Consider the following 22,902-nt stretch of genomic DNA (forward strand, 5'->3'; position numbering starts at 1 on the left):
ATAAAACAATATAAACACAAAAATAAAACACAGAGGAAATTCAACACAAAATATATTAGTAGGATTTGACTGTTAAAATACTTTTTTTCCCCAGCTAAAAGTGGATTGAATTGTGGTTTGGGTCTTGGCCACAGTGTGGAAGCAACGAGATTTCAGATCTCAGTCGATGGTGCTGCGTATGGATACTGTACCTGAGCGACTCAGCAGTGCATGGTATTAATGTAGTTCTGCTTTTTTTATTTTCCAGTTGCTATAGCTCTCTCTCTCTCATAGATGTTAAAAACCATGCATGCCTGCAGGTGTAATAGCAGGAGGATGTTGCCTGTCAGAGGATGATATAACAAGGGAGCAGTCATCCTCCTGTCACAAGTCTGATGCTTGCAGAAGAACACTGCAAATCCCAGAAAAATCTGAATTTAGTTACATTCGATGACTGCAATCAGGGGTACACCGCATCTCTTTTTCTTTTGTTTTTAACTGTTTTTGCCTCATTTGCACTGTGAATTGGTGAACGTTTCTTTAACGATGCAACTACGATTGCTTTGAGTCTTATATTGGTCAGAGCTGTAATTCCACATATTGGTATGATATTTAAAAAAACAAAGCTCTGATCTGGCTGTCATTTACCATGATTAACCATTGTCAGGTCGTGCTTGATAGATGCCACCATAATCAAAGTTCAGCTCATGCAGGTCTTCAATGGTACCATGATCTGGAATATCAGGACATTGTACCAGAGGCTGTGGAGCTAATGCTTTTTCATTTTAACACACATTGTTAGATGCTCCTCCCTGCATCTAAGATGAGTCTGTGTATCTTCACTTGGTGAAGTGGCACAGAATATATTGGTCGTGCTGTAATTTGATGCCTTCTCCTTGGATCACTTAAAATCTGCATGTGTCGCATGCAGAGTTCCTATTCAAATCACCATTAATGGGTGCCTTGGGCAGTCTGTGTGATTGTGATGGAAGCTGGCATGAAATCCTAATGAGGAATCAGTGTGGGAATCTCCTGTGGAATGGATGAGATGGATTCTGTGTGTTGAGGCTCCTGAGTCCCTGACCAACCTGCCCATCGAGATATTCCTGCCTGCCCCCTTTCATCTGTGTTTTACTCTAAACCTGGAGGGGAGAATACTTCCATTATCAAACTTGTATTGCTTGTTCCGTATACAGGCAGTGCATGTCAAGAATGAATAAAGTATTGCAGAAGCGCTGTGGTTCAAAGCTGTAACTGATCAAGTTCTCTTCCAGTTGCATGTGTGTGATTTGTAGGTTATGTTTACTGCAATTTTTGAGATCATAAATAATATAATTTTGTAGTATTATTGGAACAAGTATTACAGCAGATTTAGTATAGACCGAGAAAGCACGGTAAGAGCGGTTCTTGAAATGCTATTTGTAAATTGTCAAATACTTTATTACAGTCTTTTGCTTTGCAATCATTTTCAAAGATTGTCTTTGCATAGTATACATGCAGCCCTGTACCGGGGTGTTGCAAAAATGCTGATATTCCTGATACTGTTCATTTAGAATACCCCAATGTTAATAAAGCAATACAATGTAGTATAACGACTCCCTCTCAGGTATGATATCGCTACATATCCCACGGACCCCTGGAAACAGTTCAATGGGATGTGACAGGTGGTACTGTACTTGTCAGTTTTCACTGTGACACTGAAGAATGCTATATGTAGTTTATTTATGTAGATTTACTTCACACCAAGCTGGATATTAAATGATAGAAAAGCTCAGATCAATAGCAAATGTGCTGTTAAAATACTTAAAACAGATGTGCTATATCAATATATCAATATATAGTGTTGTGACTCTTGGTCTCCCAGTTCGTGGCCTGTCATTGACAGAGTGTGTTTGGTTATACCGTCTCACCACGTTTGAAATTGCTGGCTGTGAGCACCCAAGACGGCGAGCCACAGTGCTCTGCCCTAGTCCAGCCTCCAACATGCCGATTGCACGAAGGCGCTGCTCTCTTGACAGACAGTGGTATATTGTTTTTTTTTTTTCTGTGATTTTCTTTATTGCTTTTATTCAAGCTTGCAATACGTTGCGAATTCAACGTAGTTAGGTAGTGACTGATATGGAAAAAACCTTTTTTTTACATAAATGTTTTATAAAGAAAACTACGAGATTATCGATATATATATATATATATATATATATATATATATATATATATATATATATATTATATATTAATGATTACCTAAAATAACAATGGGAGTTCAATTACAATGACCCTCCCCATCCCTTCAGTGGAGTGGAGGAGTGAATAACATAGTACATTTCAAAGGCCACTCCTTTACTCCTTTACTCAACAGATAACGGCTGTGTATGTTCTTGTACTGTTATCACCATTCTTATCGGAACCACAGGCGTTGCTACATAGCAAGGGTGGGCTCAGCAAAATTCTGCAATTTTTAGCCAGTTTACTCTGTGACTGCAGAGCTGTTGATTATAAGTTAGTGTGATGAAAGACCAATAGAAACAACATTCGTACTAGAATGGAAACACAGTACATCACAGAATGTGTGACACATATTGACTCTAAAAACAACACCATAAATAAATACATTCTTCCTAATCGTTCTAAGGTGGAGCCTGCACTCTCCATTCCTCCTGGATGGTAAATGCATCACTTTTTATTGTACGTGGAGTAGAAGCTTAGTAAATGTTGCTGTGTGCGTTGTGGTGTGAGCAGGTCTACAGCTCCCGGGGGATGATGGTGAAGGGCACGATGGGGCTGCTGGACTCTAGTTCAAGGGCGGTCAGGAAGCACTGGGCCGCTGCCTCACTCCTCCCCTGCTCCTGCAGCACCTCCCCCAGGCACCTCCACGACTCGTGAGATGTGTTCTGAGCCTGGACAGCGTCCCTCAGGACCTTCTCCGCCAGGCTGCTCCGGCCCATGCGGTTCAGGATCAGGCCCTGCGAGGAGAGAGGGAGAGGAAGGGAGACAGGAAGAGAGATGAAATAAGATTGCAGATATTGGTGAGATTGGTGGACAAATTTTATGCTGTTTTTTTTTTTTTTTACATATTTTAACTGGATACTGGGTTTCGCTGGGTGGAGTGTGTGTAATGTGAAAGTAGAGTGGGATGGAGGGAGGGTGAGAGGGAGGGATAGAGGGATAGAGGACAGAGAGGGGGATGGAGAGGGAGGTGAGAGAGAAAGGGGAGAGAGGGGGGAGGGTCTCTGTGTAAATTTGAAAAAAGCATCAGCAGGCAGCAAATAACGACAAGTGCATATCTGTGGTTGAAGAAGTCCTCCTACTCATCCTTTCTATGAGGAAATAATTTAAATTGCTTGAATTCAACAGACAAACAGTTATTGTTCAAGAACAGGGCGGGGTTTTACACCACAGTGCTACAGCTGCCTGCTGCGTGGCCTGCAACAGTGTTAATGCCATGAAGCTAAGCAGTCAACGAAGGGGCTGCATTCCTGCTGCTTATTCAAGGTGCCTTTCTCATTTACCTTTATTGATCAGGGGTTAACTGGCTGGTAAGAGCAGGTGGCCACTAAGTTCACGTGGTTGCAAATACTGTATCTATTAGAATTAGGACTGCAGCAGGCACTGTATGCTGCCCTTCAAGGCAGAATAGCAGGAAGTCCATCTGGTGTTGTACAATGTGAGTAACACAGATGGATTTTAATGTTTGTGAAATCTGGCCACATGATTTAATTCTTTTCTGATCTAGTTTGGGCAGACCGGCCTTTTGCTTCAGCAGCTTCCCAGCCATGGGTTTCCCTTTCCCTCGAGGCAGTGAGAGTTGTTTTAACTCAATAGAGCGTGACAAGACCTTTTCAAGCTCCAACTCAAGCTTTTCCGAGGCCAGTAACTGGATTCATTTTATTATCCTGTTGGGATGGAAGCCATTCTGAATGACAGACTGGAAACATTTTTTAAATGAGATCACAATGAAGTGGTGTGTTAAATCTGGCTCTGAGCTTGAGTTCTGCTCAGGTCAGGTGAAATGAGTGTACATAGAGGAAGTGGTTGTTCAGGCCAGTATTGAGATGCACTCAGTAGCTGTAAGGGGAAGCTCTCATGGTGCCTGCTGCGTTGCAGGAGGACAGGTTAATGGTTACACTCTGGTGTACCTGAAAGTTGGGCATGATTCTGCAAGCTCGATTTAGACAACATGGGTGCTTTAACCCTTTCTGCCCTGAATTAGTTTTGTTGAGCTGATTCAAAAAGGGACTCATTTATTGAGTGTACATGAGAACAGGATTACAAAATATTGTTAACACATATAAATACATTACCTCAGATTGGGCCCTAGGAGTCCAGTGAGGTTGCAACTTGATTTCCAATGGCATGTGTTAACATACGGCGTTAAGATAAGGCCAGGACTGAAACGATTAAACTGCTAAGTTTTAAAAAACGTCACCAGGAAGTGATGACAGAAACAGAATAGGTCAGAATAATTCTAAACAGAAAGTACATTAGTTAAGATAGCTGACGCCCACACTGAGATTTGGAATTGCTGAAACTGCAGTGCAAACTCCAGCCTTGTGTTCAGCAGTACCATGTGCAATTCCAGCCCTGTGTTCAGCAGTACCATGTGCAATTCAGGCCCTGTGTTCAGCAGTACCAGGTGCAATTCCAGCCCTGTGTTCAGCAGTACCAGGTGCAATTCCAGCCCTGTGTTCAGCAGTACCATGTGCAATTCCAGCCCTGTGTTCAGCAGTACCAGGTGCAATTCCAGCCCTGTGTTCAGCAGTACCAGGTGCAATTCTAGCCCTGTGTTCAGCAGTACCAGGTGCAATTCCAGCCCTGTGTTCAGCAGTACCAGGTGCAATTCCAGCCCTGTGTTCAGCAGTACCAGGTGCAATTCCAGCCCTGTGTTCAGCAGTACCAGGTGCAATTCCAGCCCTGTGTTCAGCAGTACCAGGTGCAATTCCAGCCCTGTGTTCAGCAGTACCAGGTGCAATTCCAGCCCTGTGTTCAGCAGTACCAGGTGCAATTCCAGCCCTGTGTTCAGCAGTACCAGGTGCAATTCCAGCCCTGTGTTCAGCAGTACCAGGTGCAATTCCAGCCCTGTGTTCAGCAGTACCAGGTGCAATTCCAGCCCTGTGTTCAGCAGTACCAGGTGCAATTCCAGCCCTGTGTTCAGCAGTACCAGGTGCAATTCCAGCCCTGTGTTCAGCAGTACCAGGTGCAATTCCAGCCCTGTGTTCAGCAGTACCAGGTGCAATTCCAGCCCTGTGTTCAGCAGTACCAGGTGCAATTCCAGCCCTGTGTTCAGCAGTACCAGGTGCAATTCCAGCCCTGTGTTCAGCAGTACCAGGTGCAATTCCAGCCCTGTGTTCAGCAGTACCAGGTGCAATTCCAGCCCTGTGTTCAGCAGTACCAGGTGCAATTCCAGCCCTGTGTTCAGCAGTACCAGGTGCAATTCCAGCCCTGTGTTCAGCAGTACCAGGTGCAATTCCAGCCCTGTGTTCAGCAGTACCAGGTGCAATTCCAGCCCTGTGTTCAGCAGTACCAGGTGCAATTCCAGCCCTGTGTTCAGCAGTACCAGGTGCAATTCCAGCCCTGTGTTCAGCAGTACCAGGTGCAATTCCAGCCCTGTGTTCAGCAGTACCAGGTGCAATTCCAGCCCTGTGTTCAGCAGTACCAGGTGCAATTCCAGCCCTGTGTTCAGCAGTACCAGGTGCAATTCCAGCCCTGTGTTCAGCAGTACCAGGTGCAATTCCAGCCCTGTGTTCAGCAGTACCAGGTGCAATTCCAGCCCTGTGTTCAGCAGTACCAGGTGCAATTCCAGCCCTGTGTTCAGCAGTACCAGGTGCAATTCCAGCCCTGTGTTCAGCAGTACCAGGTGCAATTCCAGCCCTGTGTTCAGCAGTACCAGGTGCAATTCCAGCCCTGTGTTCAGCAGTACCAGGTGCAATTCCAGCCCTGTGTTCAGCAGTACCAGGTGCAATTCCAGCCCTGTGTTCAGCAGTACCAGGTGCAATTCCAGCCCTGTGTTCAGCAGTACCAGGTGCAATTCCAGCCCTGTGTTCAGCAGTACCAGGTGCAATTCCAGCCCTGTGTTCAGCAGTACCAGGTGCAATTCCAGCCCTGTGTTCAGCAGTACCATGTGCAATTCCAGCCCTGTGTTCAGCACTACCAGGTGCAATTCCAGCCCTGTGTTCAGCAGTACCAGGTGCAATTCCAGCCCTGTGTTCAGCAGTACCAGGTGCAATTCCAGCCCTGTGTTCAGCAGTACCAGGTGCAATTCCAGCCCTGTGTTCAGCAGTACCAGGTGCAATTCCAGCCCTGTGTTCAGCAGTACCAGGTGCAATTCCAGCCCTGTGTTCAGCAGTACCAGGTGCAATTCCAGCCCTGTGTTCAGCAGTACCAGGTGCAATTCCAGCCCTGTGTTCAGCAGTACCAGGTGCAATTCCAGCCCTGTGTTCAGTACCAGGTGCAATTCCAGCCCTGTGTTCAGCAGTACCAGGTGCAATTCCAGCCCTGTGTTCAGCAGTACCAGGTGCAATTCCAGCCCTGTGTTCAGCAGTACCAGGTGCAATTCCAGCCCTGTGTTCAGCAGTACCAGGTGCAATTCCAGCCCTGTGTTCAGCAGTACCAGGTGCAATTCCAGCCCTGTGTTCAGCAGTACCAGGTGCAATTCCAGCCCTGTGTTCAGCAGTACCAGGTGCAATTCCAGCCCTGTGTTCAGCAGTACCAGGTGCAATTCCAGCCCTGTGTTCAGCAGTACCAGGTGCAATTCCAGCCCTGTGTTCAGCAGTACCAGGTGCAATTCCAGCCCTGTGTTCAGCAGTACCAGGTGCAATTCCAGCCCTGTGTTCAGCAGTACCAGGTGCAATTCCAGCCCTGTGTTCAGCAGTACCAGGTGCAATTCCAGCCCTGTGTTCAGCAGTACCAGGTGCAATTCCAGCCCTGTGTTCAGCAGTACCAGGTGCAATTCCAGCCCTGTGTTCAGCAGTACCAGGTGCAATTCCAGCCCTGTGTTCAGCAGTACCAGGTGCAATTCCAGCCCTGTGTTCAGCAGTACCAGGTGCAATTCCAGCCCTGTGTTCAGCAGTACCAGGTGCAATTCCAGCCCTGTGTTCAGCAGTACCAGGTGCAATTCCAGCCCTGTGTTCAGCAGTACCAGGTGCAATTCCAGCCCTGTGTTCAGCAGTACAGCAGGTGCAATTCCAGCCCTGTGTTCAGCAGTACCAGGTGCAATTCCAGCCCTGTGTTCAGCAGTACCAGGTGCAATTCCAGCCCTGTGTTCAGCAGTACCAGGTGCAATTCCAGCCCTGTGTTCAGCAGTACCAGGTGCAATTCCAGCCCTGTGTTCAGCAGTACCAGGTGCAATTCCAGCCCTGTGTTCAGCAGTACCAGGTGCAATTCCAGCCCTGTGTTCAGCAGTACCAGGTGCAATTCCAGCCCTGTGTTCAGCAGTACCAGGTGCAATTCCAGCCCTGTGTTCAGCAGTACCAGGTGCAATTCCAGCCCTGTGTTCAGCAGTACCATGTGCAATTCCAGCCCTGTGTTCAGCAATACCAGGTGCAATTCCAGCCCTGTGTTCAGCACTACCAGGTGCAATTCTAGCCCTGTGTTCAGCACTACCAGGTGCAATTCCAGCCCTGTGTTCAGCAGTACCAGGTGCAATTCCAGCCCTGTGTTCAGCACTACCAGGTGCAATTCCAGCCCTGTGTTCAGCAGTACCAGGTGGTCCTAGCGTTTGGGGCATGAGGGGTTACATAACGCACAGCATGACAAGGTCAGAGATGGAGGCTGTGTTCCTTTTCCATTGCTCTTTTACTGTTGATCAAGCACACTAAAACAATTACTTATACCGTTTGTCAGCCAGTGCAAACAGTGGCCTACAGGCATGATTTGTGAACACAAGTGTGTATGAATGCCTTCAGAGAGCAGGAGTTTGTAAACTCTGTAGGATCTTTGATGTGAAGCTGCTCCCTGTGCTGTATTGAACGAAGCTGCTAACATGTATCAAGGAGCATATTTACACATCAAGGATGTAAAGTGAAAGAGTGAGCAATGCCTGCCCTGTACATCTTATCATCTATAACAAAAAGAAAGAGTGAGCAATGCCTGCCCTGTACATCTTATCATCTATAACAAAAAGGAAGAGTGAGCAATGCCTGCCCTGTACATCTTATCATCTATAACAAAAAGGAAGAGTGAGCAATGCCTGCCCTGTACATCTTATCATCTATAACAAAAAGAAAGAGTGAGCAATGCCTGCCCTGTACATCTTATCATCTATAACAAAAAGGAAGAGTGAGCAATGCCTGCCCTGTACATCTTATCATCTATAACAAAAAGGAAGAGTGAGCAATGCCTGCCCTGTACATCTTATCATCTATAACAAAAAGGAAGAGTGAGCAATGCCTGCCCTGTACATCTTATCATCTATAACAAAAAGGAAGAGAGAGCAATGCCTGCCCTGTACATCTTATCATCTATAACAAAAAGGAAGAGTGAGCAATGCCTGCCCTGTACATCTTATCATCTATAACAAAAAGGAAGAGTGAGCAATGCCTGCCCTGTACATCTTATCATCTATAACAAAAAGGAAGAGTGGAGCAATGGAACAACTGAACAACAAACCGAAGGGCAGATTCACCACGCAGGTCAATCTAGTTACAGTTACTAAACACACAATATATAATAAAACCCCAGTCTCAGGCCACCTCAGTACAAAGACACCTTACAATTAAGGCTACTGCTATAGTCACCTTCAGCATGAAGGCAGTCCCTGTATTCAGTATCAAGGCCACCCTCTGGGCGTATTAACCCTATTCTCCACCAATACGAATGATAACAAACAGGCTCTTAGAGCAAAAGCCTTTTAAATGCTAGCCTTTGCAATATTAGGTTGTTGCCCTCATTAGTTTAAAAAGAGGTATTACCCGGGCAGGCAGGCAAACAGGCAAACAGACAAGCAGGGCAAGCAGGTCTGGGGGAAATTGGTTATCTGCAGATGCATACCACTACCTCAATAAACATGACAAGCACTTTTATCCTTCAAAGCCCACCTTGAAGATTGACTTTTCAAAGCTAGTTTTACTTCACACCTTCATGTCAATAACCGATCAAAGACATTATAAGGCTAATATCTGGGTTATCTGCAAGCACCATGATGTTTACTGGTTGGAGCTAGATTTTTTACAGGTCAGTCGTCACTTTTGTTTCTTTGTTTACATAGAGCGGATCTGCTGTTTACATTCTGAAAAGCTACAGCTGTACCTCCTGAATCTCTCCTCCACTGAGCATACTCAATATTCTGACCTGTGAGAGGACTGAGCCAGTGGAGGTGCTCCCAGAAACCCCCTCCCCCCACCCCTTATCCACAGGGCAGGTCCAATTTCACACTGCTGCATTGTCTAAATGCGGGGCAACCAATTATGTTCCTGGAGTGCCTTTCCACTAAAATTAGATAATAGAACAGTTTTTCACGCTCAAAGGTGCTCCTTAGTAACATGTACACTACAATCTTACACAAGCAGTCCTGTGATCTCCAGCAGCAGCAGCACATAAAATAATATAGGAAACACATAGGTTATATAACAGTAAAAAACATTAAACCGAAAGAAGACCCATTATTAACAGGGCTGGGTGAGTATGGATGGGCAGGATGGCCTCCTCTCGTTCATACAGGATCCGATGTTCACTGTTCTTTACATTTCTAAGGTGGAGGAGTCTCTGTCAAGTCACATTGTGGTTGGGGTTAGCAGGGAGTGCGTCTGAAGTAACTGGCTTTGCTTTAACAGCTCCCAGTGTTCCCGAGGCACGTGCTGGCTGCCTGTTCTTATAGTTTTTTGGTGCACTAGTAGTCATGGCAGTGAAAGGGTACAGTGTAGAAGAATGAGTTGAAAAGCAGGTATTCCCCTTGTGTTTAAAAGGACGCTTTCATTTTTACATAATGTGGTTCTGTTAACATGCATATTATTTGCATACTGTACCTTGTGACCTACATTCTTAGAAAATTTGTGCAAACAAGTCCATGCAGTGATCCTTTTACTGAAATGAATAACATTATGTCACCACAGCTATGTTTTAAACAGGATTCACATTATTGAACATTACACACACACACACACACACACACACACACATATATACAGCTCTGGAAAAAATTAAGAGACCACTGCAAAATTATCAGTTTCTCTGGTTTTACTATTTATAGGTATGTGTTTGGGTAAAATGAACATTTTTGTTTTATTCTATAAACTACTGACAACATTTCTCCCAAATTCCAAATAAAAACATTGTCATTTAGAGCATTTATTTGCAGAAAATGACAACTGGTCAAAATAATAAAAAAGATGCAGTGTCAGACCTCGAATAATGCAAAGAAAATAAGTTCATATTCATTTTTAAACAACACAATACTAATGTTTTAACTTAGGAAGAGTTCAGAAATCAATATTTGGTGGAATAACCCTGATTTTCAAGCACAGCTTTCATGCGTCTTGGCATGCTCTCCACCAGTCTTTCACATTGATGTTGGGTGACTTTATGCCACTCCTGGCGCAAAAATTCAAGCAGCTCGGCTTTGTTTGATGGCTTGTGACAATCCATCTTCCTCTTGATTACATTCCAGAGGTTTTCAATGGGGTTCAGGTCTGGAGATTGGGCTGGCCATGGCAAGGTCTTGATCTGGTGGTCCTCCATCCACACCTTGATTGACCTGGCTGTGTGTCATAGAGCATTGTCCTGCTGGAAAAACCAATCCTCAGAGCTGGGGAACATTGTCAGAGCAGAAGGAAGCAAGTTTTCTTCCAGGACAACCTTGTACTTGGCTTGATTCATGTGTCCTTCACAAAGACAATTCTGCCCGATTCCAGCCTTGCTGAAGCTCCCCCAGATGAGTCCAATTTTCAGCTTTTCCCAACACCTGGTCGTCTAATGGTTAGACAGAGACCTGGAGAGGCCTACAAGCCACAGTGTCTCACACCCACTGTGAAATGTGGTGGAGGATCGGTGATGATCTGGGGGTGCTTCAGCAAGGCTGGAATCAGGCAGCTTTGGCATGAATCAAGCCATGTTTCCCAACTCTGAGGAATGGTTTTTCCAGCAGGACAATGCTCCATGCCACACAGCCAGGTCAATCAAGGTGTGGATGGAGGACCACCAGATCAAGACCTTGTCATGGCCAGCCCAATCTCCAGACCTGAACCCCACTGAAAACCTCTGGAATGTAATCAAGAGGAAGATGGATTGTCACAAGCCATCAAACAAAGCCGAGCTGCTTGAATTTTTGCGCCAGGAGTGGCATAAAGTCACCCAATATCAATGTGAAAGACTGGTGGAGAGCATGCCAAGACGCATGAAAGCTGTGCTTGAAAATCAGGGTTATTCCACCAAATATTGATTTCTGAACTCTTCCTGAGTTAAAACATTAGTATTGTGTTGTTTAAAAATGAATATGAACTTATTTTCTTTTATTATTTATTATATTTTGACCAGTTGTCATTTTCTGCAAATAAATGCTCTAAATGACAATATTTTTGTTTGGAATTTGGGAGAAATGTTGTCATTAGTTTATAGAATAAAACAAAAATGTTCATTTTACCCAAACACATACCTATAAATAGTAAAACCAGAGAAACTGATAATTTTGCAGTGGTCTCTTAATTTTTTCCAGAGCTGTATATATATATTAGCAGGGCAGGGGCCCTGCAAGTAAAAAAAAAAGTTTGTTTTATGGCAGGGAACCAGGTGAAAAGTCTCCCTAACAAGCTGATTGTTTTTGTTTAGTTTTATGGTTTAATTGATTTAATTGTATTATTATTTGATTTAATTATTATTTGTGAATGGTTGTATTGTTTTGGCAGTTGGCCTCATTATTGTTAAATTAGAGCCAGCTGCCAATACCAGTTAGTTAGTTTATTCGGGGCTGTGGCTGCTGAAGGAAGAAGCCTGGTTGTAGAGAGGATACAGCTGTAATCCCGGGCGAGTCGTGCCCAAGAAGTTTTCTGTGAGAACAACTGTGTACCTTGCAACACTGTACAGCAAGGTTCATTTGTGTTGTTGTTGTTGTTTTGACATGTAACCAGCTTAGATGTGTTGTGCGTAGGAAGGTTCCTGATAAAAAGTGTTTCGTTAGCGCTCCAAAGTGGAGCTAGGTTTTTGTTTGTGTTTTGTTTATTTTGTATTATTAAAAGTGCACGTAAAAATGTCCCGTTTTTAGAGGGGCACAAACCCAAATTACGGCCGTCTTGTCACAATATATATGCTCAAAAGAGTCAAGTTCCCAACGTTTTGGTATGTTTAACATACCTGTGTAACAACAGTGGAGCCACTCACAGGCTTCTGATGCCATGGTAACTACACTCACTTATTTCTATTGAAATCTGTTAATGTGCTTGTGGTGTCATTTACTACATAGTTGATGATGTAATGATCTACTATTCCTTTCTATTTAAACCTTCAGGCATCCTGGTACTGAGTTTATTCATCCATTTATTTTCCTTTATTCTTCTGTATTGTATATTATCTCATTTTGTTTCTTATAAATCTATAAATTGTGGGTCATTCATGTTATGTTCATTTTTTTGTAAACTATTGGTTAATTTACTTTATTTCTTATGTTTGATAGGTGAATCTGTATTATTTTATATAGCGCTGTACCTAGAAATATGCAACGTGACCAAACTTTTCAGCACAGACGTGAAACCAATGCAAATGTAGTGAAACAGGAAAAACAGGGAGAACACACTTCACAGAACTGGTATAAGAGAAGAGAGGCTCATTTTTTTCTGAATTAGAACAAATTGCTTTCCTCTTTAATTGCGCCATGCCCTGCTAATCTTCTTTTGAGCTCAATTGCACCCGTGACAGACACATAAACCAAAAGGGCACACAGAATCCTGATGCATAGCAACCACAGCTGTGTATTGCCTTTATTTGCATAGCAATTGCTTGTTGCTGTAGAGCTAATCTGAGTTCAAGTACATGTTCCCTGTGTTTTTACTAGTAGTGACAACTGAGTGTGTAAACGGTGTTCACAATGAAAAGCTTGAGGCCTGTGGTAACTTGTCTACTGACACAGAACAGACATTGATTCCTGGATGCTGCCACCACAACAGATGGGAATCCATAACAGCCAGTGATGGTGACAGTAGGACCCAGAGGACTGGTGTTCATGTTGTTAATGCTAATAATGATCTAATGATTTTTTTTTTTGTTAATGCTCTCTTTAAACAGCAGTCTTGGAAGGGAAATAACATGATATCAAAATGTGAGACTTATCAAGTACTTGCCCTGATGGTTTCACATATACGTCATGTACTGCCGTGTTCCATGGACCTTATAAAGAGCTTATAAAGTTCACAGAAGGTCAGCTCGCTATGGGAAGATTCTTCCCTACGACAGAGTATGACAGCCTGACTAGCTTACAAAGCCAAGAGAAGCACTGCCAAATAAAGACAAACTCAATTCCAAAGAAGCCACACAAAGTAAGTGAAGCAAAAACTGGTAACTGAAAAAGTGACTGAAAAAAACAACATTTTTTTTTAAATTTACAAACAGAAAAGAAAGCATTCAGACTGAGGAAGCCACATACAAGTGTCCCATTGTTTTGGACAAAGAGTTTTTGTTACTTGAGTTTGAGGTTTAAGGAAATAACTCTTCTGTTACCACTGGGAAACCAAATACTACTCCAGTACTTTAAAGAAACCTAGACCAGACCATTTACATACCACAGGATTCCCATCAACAAATATTGAACAGTGATCCTGCTACGTTTACGCTCATTGGTTCATAGGATTCTCATTCCATTCGTATGTGTACATATGGATATGTTACTGTGTGCTGTTCTCGCCATTGTAGCTGCCCTTGAGGTACCTATGCCCCAGTGCAGAACGGCTGCATTGCCATGTAGAGCCAGTGCTGCACTGCCAGTGGAGATCAATTGGTAATGGCAGGCACACAGGCAGAGTACTGAAATGTGCCAGATACTTTATCAGGCATTGTAATTATTGTTTTTATAATTATACGCTTACCACAATCTGTAACCAACACCTTGTTTATCCTAATAACCCATTAAACTAACAGTGAATGAGACTATCACACTTACAGAAAGATATGCTGGACATAGTTATTGTTTCCTACAAAAAAAAGAGTTGAATGGATAAGCACTTAAAATTGGTGCCGTACACTGAAATGAGAATTTGATAAATCACAACAAGTTATGTTCAATATGAAAAAATATATAGTTACCTACTGATGCAAATGAACATATCTTATTATATTTAAATTAAATATCCCATCTCAATCAGAAGTGCTAGAGCTTGAAATATTAATTTTGTATAGCTAGAAAACTGAATATTATAAAAGTTAGAGCCCCCCCCACCACACACACAACTTTTAGACAAGCATATTCCAGACCTACTTTCATTTTTAGTTACCATGGAAACTGCTCAGAATGTTCCCAAAAGGATCATACAGCTATTTAAATTGGGTTTGCAACAAGAGGGAATATTGCATCACTATGATGGATTTTGTTAACTTTCAAAACTGCAAGGAAGAGTGAGACAGAGATACTTCATTAACTGTTTGTTTGCACGCCTGTAAGGTTGGCAGCACCTCATTTGGCTGATGAGGAATTCAAAACATTATGGGCATGCACATTCTGTGTCAAACCAGAGCTGTTTCTTACAAGGATATCAAGAGACAATCAATTCAAAACAACAGCCATTCTTCATCTTTGTAGTAAGCAGTTTAGTATTTAAATCGATCTCTCTCTTAGTAATGAACACGGGGATTGTGTTTTAGCTTGTAGCCTGGTTATTATGAAATTTGGACCAGTGTTAAAGATCTGTAGGGGCTTATAATGTTAAAAGTTTGACTCAGCCATACTGGGGTCCAGTTTACAGTCCAAGAGACAAAATGAAAGAGAGTCTGATTACACAAATTCTCTAGTAATGCAATACAAGCACACCTGTTTAGACTGGTCTCAGTCAAATAGCTTTGATAAACTAATGGATTGACATTAAGAAGGCAGGGCTAGACTATATGGCAAGCACAGCAGAGCAATATGTTGCAACCCTACCTTCCAATGAGTATTGGGGCAGCAGCAATAAGACAATTTAAATTTGCCATCCATCTCACAAGCTTAGTAATACATCAACTGTAATCCATTTACTACCAATTCAAATGAATGAGTGGGACATTTTAGTGTTCTTTGTTTTATCCCAAATAAACCTGACACGCCTGATATTACATGGAATACTGTCCCAGTTGTAGGATAGGCTGTCCCTAATGCCTAACTCAGCCCGTTTGGCTGATGCTTTCAAAGACAAATGGATCCTGACAGCACAGGATGAGACCTTCCAATATCCCATAGCCTCTAGGGCATGCCCAAGCACTTACAGCTGTAAGTGACCAATCCCAGGGTAGACTTTTATAAGAGCATTCCTCTTGCCTGACGTTTAAGGCTAATCTTGAGTTGAACTGCTTTTTCGAGGAATTTTCAGCTTGAGCTTTAGCTTTGTGTAAGGTCAACTGTGCTCTGTAACCATGGCAAACCAAGGAGAGGAAGGGCTTAATGAGATACACATTTGTTTCATTCAGATTGTGCTTGGCAAATAAGGCTATTGCAGAAAATATTATTTGAACAGAGTGTGTATGTTAGCACACGTCACTGCGGGAAGCTGTACTGAAAACAACCTTGCCTGTCGACTGCTTGGCCGCTGATGGCTAGTTATTTTTCTCCTGCCTCACCACTAAAGCCTTACAGTATGGTGGGTTGTGCCGCTATAGCCTAACCTGAAGATAATGTGGAATTAAGCCATATGTAACAGATTAGCTGAATCACTGGACCAGCAGAATTATGTTTCATCACAGGGGTGTGCACTTTTATTACAAATACAATCTAAATAAACCAGATACAAACCAGCATTCTTTTTAACAAAGGCATGAACACATGGTACAGTAGCAACACTACATGAATCCTACCCCTGAACTCAAACACATGAGCATATGGTAGCAACACTACATGAATCCTACCCCTGAACTCAAGCACATGAGCACATGGTAAGAACACTACAAGAACTCGGTGCTTTTATACACATGGCCCTTCTACTCAGCAATGAACTAAACCTGACCACATGCACCTGGATTTCTTGACCCCTTCTCAGCCAAATCAACTAAACATCCTGCAATTATTAGTGTGCAGGGCCTTCACTATGTTTGTTATTTACATGTATAACACTGTGTAACATTTTTTTTTGTTCCTGGGTAGTAAGTGTTATTTCTTAATTGCTTATGCCTCAAAACCTCGTTAAACGAGGCAGTCTTCCCAGCGACAGCGAGTGGAAGCGACAGCGAGTGGGAGAAGTACAGCGTGGAAAAGTACAGAGCAGTTTCGAAGCAGAAAGGAGAAATTGCATCTTGAATTGCTTTAATCAGAAAACAGAGGACATTGGGGAAACACAGCCGCGTGTGTTTTTCTGATAACAAAAAAGAAAAGATCCTCGAGCAGGTTCGGAAGCATTTAAACTAGAAAGGAAGGGGGGAGAAATCAACAAAAAAACAGAAGGGAGACCGCATCAAAACAAGAACAACAACTCAGGTAAGACAACCATTAAATGTATTTATCTAAATGCTAGAAGTATCAGAAACAAAATTCTAGAACTTGAAGCTACTGCACTAACAGGTAACTATGATGTGATAGGTGTTACAGAAACGTGGTTATCTGAGAGTGATGGGGACGAATATAATATTTGTGGGTATACACTGTATAGGAAAGACAGGCAGGACAGACGAGGAGGAGGGGTAGCGCTATACATAAGAAACAGTCTTGAAGCCCAGGTGTTAAACCTGGACAAAGAAAATAAAACCGAATCAATATGGGTCAGAATAACAGACAAAAATTCAAAAGGCATAATAATAGGAGCATGCTATAGACCGCCAGATTCAGACGGTGAGCACAATAATCTGTTATACAATGACATTAGAAATGTGTGTAGCAAAGGAGAAGCCATACTAATGGGGGATTTCAACTTCCCCCAAATAAAATGGGAAAACCCGGTGGGTAGCGCGAAGGATGAAATAGAAATGGTGGAAATGACAAATGACTGCTTCCTAACACAATTTGTGAAGGCACCCACTAGAGGGGAGGCATGCCTTGATTTAGTCTTTTCAAATAACGAAGATAGAATAACTAAAACAGAGGTCAGAGAACCACTGGCAAACTCAGACCACAACATGGTCTCATTTGAAGTGTTTTTTAAATCCCCAAAAGTAAAGACTAAAGCTAAGGTTTACAATTTTAGAAAAGCAAACTATGAAGGCATGAAACAGAGACTAACAGAAGTAGATTGGAGTAAAATAGAGAAAACACCCACAGAAGAAGGATGGTTGTTCTTCAAAAACGTAGTACTAGAGGCGCAAAACAATTATATCCCTAAAGTAGACAAATCTAAATGTAAAACTAAATTGCCAAAATGGTTTAATAGATCAATTAAAAAAAATATTCAGCGAAAAAAGGCACTTTACAGAGCATTAAAAAAGGACCAAAAAGAAAGTACACAGAAAGAGTACACAGAACTGCAAATGCAAGTCAAAAAGGAAGTTAGAAAGGCCAAGAGAGAAATAGAAATGAACATTGCTAAGGGAGCTAAAACCAATTCCAAAATGTTTTTCCAATATTACAACAGCAAGAGAACATTCAAAGAGGAGATTAAATGTTTAAGAGATACAAATGGCAAAATCGTAGAGGAAGAAAAAAAAATAGCAAATATGTTAAATGATTACTTTTCACAAGTTTTTACAAAGGAAGATACTGACAACATGCCCCACATGTCATCCAGTTCCTATCCAGTTTTAAATAACTTTAGCATAACTGAGGCAGAAGTGTTAAAGGGACTAGGAGCTCTTAAAATAAACAAATCCCCTGGGCCGGATGAGATCCTCCCAGTAGTACTCAAAGAAATGAAAGAAGTAATTTACAAACCGCTAACCAAGATCATGCAGCAGTCTCTTGACACAGGGGTGGTCTGACCAGGGGTCACAAATGGAGTTTAGAAAAAGGGGCATTCAGAACAGAAAATAGGAGACATTTTTTTACACAGAGAATTGTGAGGGTCTGGAATCAACTCCCCAGTAATGTTGTTGAAGCTGACACCCTGGGATCCTTCAAGAAGCTGCTTGATGAGATTTTGGGATCAATAAGCTACTAACAACCAAACGAGCAAGATGGGCCGAATGGCCTCCTCTCGTTTGTAAACTTTCTTATGTTCTTATGTTAATTATTCAAAAGTATAGAAAATGGCTATTATTCCCCACAAACTTTGCTTTTGTGACCAGGACAGTGAGTGATATTTCAAAATATCATTATTTCCAATGGGAAAACGGGCAAATGTGTGTCTTTTCGTTCACATAAAGTCAGAAAAAAACAACATATGAATCCAAATTAACATGAATTTATACTAAAGTAATACAAAAATGACTACAAAAGATTTAGAAGTAAGTAGTTTTTCGAGATTTACGATTATACTGTAAATACTGTACAGGTCAAGTTGTTTACAGTTTGAACAACACTGGTACTGTATTTACTGTAGAAATATTGCATGAATCACAAGTCTAGGGAATTGGGGGACATGCTGTAGGAGCGTTATATCTGAGGATTGTTATAAGAACATAAGAACATAAGAAAGTTTACAAACGAGAGGAGGCCATTCGGCCCATCTTGCTCGTTTGGTTGTTAGTAGCTTATTGATCCCAAAATCTCATCAAGCAGCTTCTTGAAGGATCCCAGGGTGTCAGCTTCAACAACATTACTGGGGAGTTGATTCCAGACCCTCACAATTCTCTGTGTAAAAAAGTGTCTCCTATTTTCTGTTCTGAATGCCCCTTTTTCTAAACTCCATTTGTGACCCCTGGTCCTTGTTTTCTTTTTTCAGGCTGAAAAAGTCCCTTGCGTCGACACTGTCAATACCTTTTAGAATTTTGAATGCTTGAATTAGGTCGCCACGTAGTCTTCTTTGTTCAAGACTGAACAGATTCAATTCTTTTAGCCTGTCTGCATATGACATGCCTTTTAAGCCCGGAATAATTCTGGTCGCTCTTCTTTGCACTCTTTCTAGAGCAGCAATATCTTTTTTATAGCGAGGTGACCAGAACTGAACACAATATTCAAGATGAGGTCTTACAAGTGCATTGTACAGTTTTAACATTACTTCCCTTGATTTAAATTCAACACTTTTCACAATGTATCCGAGTATCTTGTTAGCCTTTTTTATAGCTTCCCCACATTGCCTAGATGAAGACATTTCTGAGTCAACAAAAACTCCTAGGTCTTTTTCATAGATTCCTTCTCCAATTTCAATATCTCCCATATGATATTTATAATGCACATTTTTATTTCCTGCGTGCAGTACCTTACACTTTTCTCTATTAAATGTCATTTGCCATGTGTCTGCCCAGTTCTGAATCTTGTCTAGATCATTTTGAATGACCTTTGCTGCTGCAACAGTGTTTGCCACTCCTCCTACTTTTGTGTCGTCTGCAAATTTAACAAGTTTGCTTACTATACCAGAATCTAAATCATTAATGTAGATTAGGAATAGCAGAGGACCTAATACTGATCCCTGTGGTACACCGCTGGTTACCACACTCCATTCTGAGGTTTTTCCTCTAATCAGTACTTTCTGTTTTCTACATGTTAACCACTCCCTAATCCATGTACATGTGTTTCCTTGAATCCCAACTGCGTTCAGTTTGAGAATTAATCTTTTGTGCGGGACTTTGTCAAAAGCTTTCTGGAAATCTAAATAAACCATGTCATATGCTTTGCAATTATCCATTATCGATGTTGCATCCTCAAAAAAATCAAGCAAGTTAGTTAGGCACGATCTCCCTTTCCTAAAACCATGTTGACTGTCTCCCAGTACCCTGTTACCATATAGGTAATTTTCCATTTTGGCTCTTATTATAGTTTCCATAAGTTTGCATATAATAGAAGTCAGGCTTACTGGTCTGTAGTTACCTGGTTCAGTTTTGTTTCCCTTTTTGTGGATCGGTATTACGTTTGCAATTTTCCAGTCTGTCGGTACCACCCCTGTGTCAAGAGACTGCTGCATGATCTTGGTTAGCGTTTTGTAAATTACTTCTTTCATTTCTTTGAGTACTACTGGGAGGATCTCATCCGGCCCAGGGGATTTGTTTATTTTAAGAGCTCCTAGTCCCTTTAACACTTCTGCCTCAGTTATGCTAAAGTTATTTAAAACTGGATAGGAACTGGATGACATGTGGGGCATGTTGTCAGTATCTTCCTTTGTAAAAACTTGTGAAAAGTAATCATTTAACATATTTGCTATTTTTTTTCTTCCTCTACGATTTTGCCATTTGTATCTCTTAAACATTTAATCTCCTCTTTGAATGTTCTCTTGCTGTTGTAATATTGGAAAAACATTTTGGAATTGGTTTTAGCTCCCTTAGCAATGTTCATTTCTATTTCTCTCTTGGCCTTTCTAACTTCCTTTTTGACTTGCATTTGCAGTTCTGTGTACTCTTTCTGTGTACTTTCTTTTTGGTCCTTTTTTAATGCTCTGTAAAGTGCCTTTTTTCGCTGAATATTTTTTTTAATTGATCTATTAAACCATTTTGGCAATTTAGTTTTACATTTAGATTTGTCTACTTTAGGGATGTAATTGTTTTGCGCCTCTAGTACTACGTTTTTGAAGAACAACCATCCTTCTTCTGTGGGTGTTTTCTCTATTTTACTCCAATCTACTTCTGTTAGTCTCTGTTTCATGCCTTCATAGTTTGCTTTTCTAAAATTGTAAACCTTAGCTTTAGTCTTTACTTTTGGGGATTTAAAAAACACTTCAAATGAGACCATGTTGTGGTCTGAGTTTGCCAGTGGTTCTCTGACCTCTGTTTTAGTTATTCTATCTTCGTTATTTGAAAAGACTAAATCAAGGCATGCCTCCCCTCTAGTGGGTGCCTTCACAAATTGTGTTAGGAAGCAGTCATTTGTCATTTCCACCATTTCTATTTCATCCTTCGCGCTACCCACCGGGTTTTCCCATTTTATTTGGGGGAAGTTGAAATCCCCCATTAGTATGGCTTCTCCTTTGCTACACACATTTCTAATGTCATTGTATAACAGATTATTGTGCTCACCGTCTGAATCTGGCGGTCTATAGCATGCTCCTATTATTATGCCTTTTGAATTTTTGTCTGTTATTCTGACCCATATTGATTCGGTTTTATTTTCTTTGTCCAGGTTTAACACCTGGGCTTCAAGACTGTTTCTTATGTATAGCGCTACCCCTCCTCCTCTTCTGTCCTGCCTGTCTTTCCTATACAGTGTATACCCACAAATATTATATTCGTCCCCATCACTCTCAGACAACCACGTTTCTGTAACACCTATCACATCATAGTTACCTGTTAGTGCAGTAGCTTCAAGTTCTAGAATTTTGTTTCTGATACTTCTAGCATTTAGATAAATACATTTAATGGTTGTCTTACCTGAGTTGTTGTTCTTGTTTTGATGCGGTCTCCCTTCTGTTTTTTTGTTGATTTCTCCCCCCTTCCTTTCTAGTTTAAATGCTTCCGAACCTGCTCGAGGATCTTTTCTCCAAGTAGACTAGTTCCCTTGTTATTTAAATGCAGTCCATCCCGTCTATACAGATAGTCCTCGTTGTAGAATGTGGTCCAATGATCAAGATAGGTGAAGCCTTCCCGTGTGCACCACGTCTTCAACCATTGGTTTTGATTTATTATTTCCAGCTGTCCATATGGTCCTTTGCAAGGTGCCGGTAGTATACCAGAAAATACCACAGTTTTGGTTTTCTCTTTTAATTTCCTTCCTAGCTCTCTGAATTTGTTTTGCAGGGATTTTGGTCTGTCTCTTCCAATGTTGTTTGTACCGATGTGGACGACTACTACCGGGTCGTCTCCTGTTCGTTCTAGGAGCCTGTCCACGTTTTCAGTGATGTGCTTGACCGAGGCTCCCGGAAGGCAGCACACTGTTGTAGTAAGGGGGTCCAAACTGCGAATTGAACTTGCTGTGTTTCTCAATATGGAGTCCCCAACAATCATGACCTCCCTTCTTTTTGCTGTCTGGTCACCACTGTCAATGGGGTCCTGGATGTTGTTCCTTTCATTCTCTTGTTGTTGGTTCTGCTCATCAAAATTCTGAAGTGACTCAAATCTGTTGGTTGTTTTGATTTCTGGTGGTTGTGTTTGACGAAGTTTCTTTTTTTCCCTGCTTCTGCCTACCTGAACCCAGCTGTTCTGACCTTCTATCTCCCTGGTGGCTTTCAGTCTGTTAGGGGTGATGCAGACTTCCATGAATTGTGGGTGTGCCAGTTCCTCAAGATCCTGTTGCTGTCTCACTTCTTCCAGCTCCATTTCTAGCATACTTACTAGTTTATGCAAATCCTGGATCGCGCGGCACTTTACGCACACTTGGTTTAGCTCCGCTGGGTTTTCTCGGATTTCCCACATCAAGCAGGTGTCACAGATTACTGGCTTGAAGACCATGTTGAGGGTTTTTTTTTTTTTTGAAGTTTAGTTTCTTCTGCAGCCGTCAACCTGCTTTCAAACTGCTTCGAAACTGCTCTGTACTTTTCCACGCCTGTACTTCTCCCACTCGCTGTCGCTTCCACTCGCTGTCGCTGGGAAGACTGCCTCGTTTAACTGCGTTGTTCTGCTGTGCTGTCGGCTCCTCCCCTCGCCCGTGTCTCAAAACGGCGCTGAATTTGAATCAGCTGCTCCGAGTTTCAGCTTGTTTGTTATCACAAAAACACACGCGGCTGCTGCTGTGTTTCCCCAATGTTCTCTGTTTTCTGATTAAAGCTATTCAAGATGCAATTTCTCCTTTCTGCTTCGAAACTGCTCTGTACTTTTCCACGCCTGTACTTCTCCCACTCGCTGTCGCTATCCAGAGTACCTTCGAAGCGATTTGAA

General features: G+C 42.1%; 1 protein-coding gene across 2 annotated transcripts in view; it reads right to left on the reverse strand.

The window, feature by feature from the left end:
- Window positions 1-2,601: 2,601 nt before the first annotated feature.
- The window catches only part of ttc7a (tetratricopeptide repeat domain 7A), a 120,402-nt gene continuing 100,101 nt past the window's right edge, over window positions 2,602-22,902 (reverse strand). For both annotated transcript variants that reach the window (XM_041251392.1, XM_041251391.1), the window contains one exon: window positions 2,602-2,942. In XM_041251392.1, the coding sequence (XP_041107326.1) occupies window positions 2,721-2,942 (222 nt within the window). In that variant the 3' untranslated portion in view covers window positions 2,602-2,720. The remainder of the gene's footprint in view (window positions 2,943-22,902) is intronic.

The sequence above is a fragment of the Polyodon spathula genome, chromosome 5 (genome assembly GCF_017654505.1).
Source record: "Polyodon spathula isolate WHYD16114869_AA chromosome 5, ASM1765450v1, whole genome shotgun sequence".
Classification (NCBI taxonomy): domain Eukaryota; kingdom Metazoa; phylum Chordata; class Actinopteri; order Acipenseriformes; family Polyodontidae; genus Polyodon; species Polyodon spathula.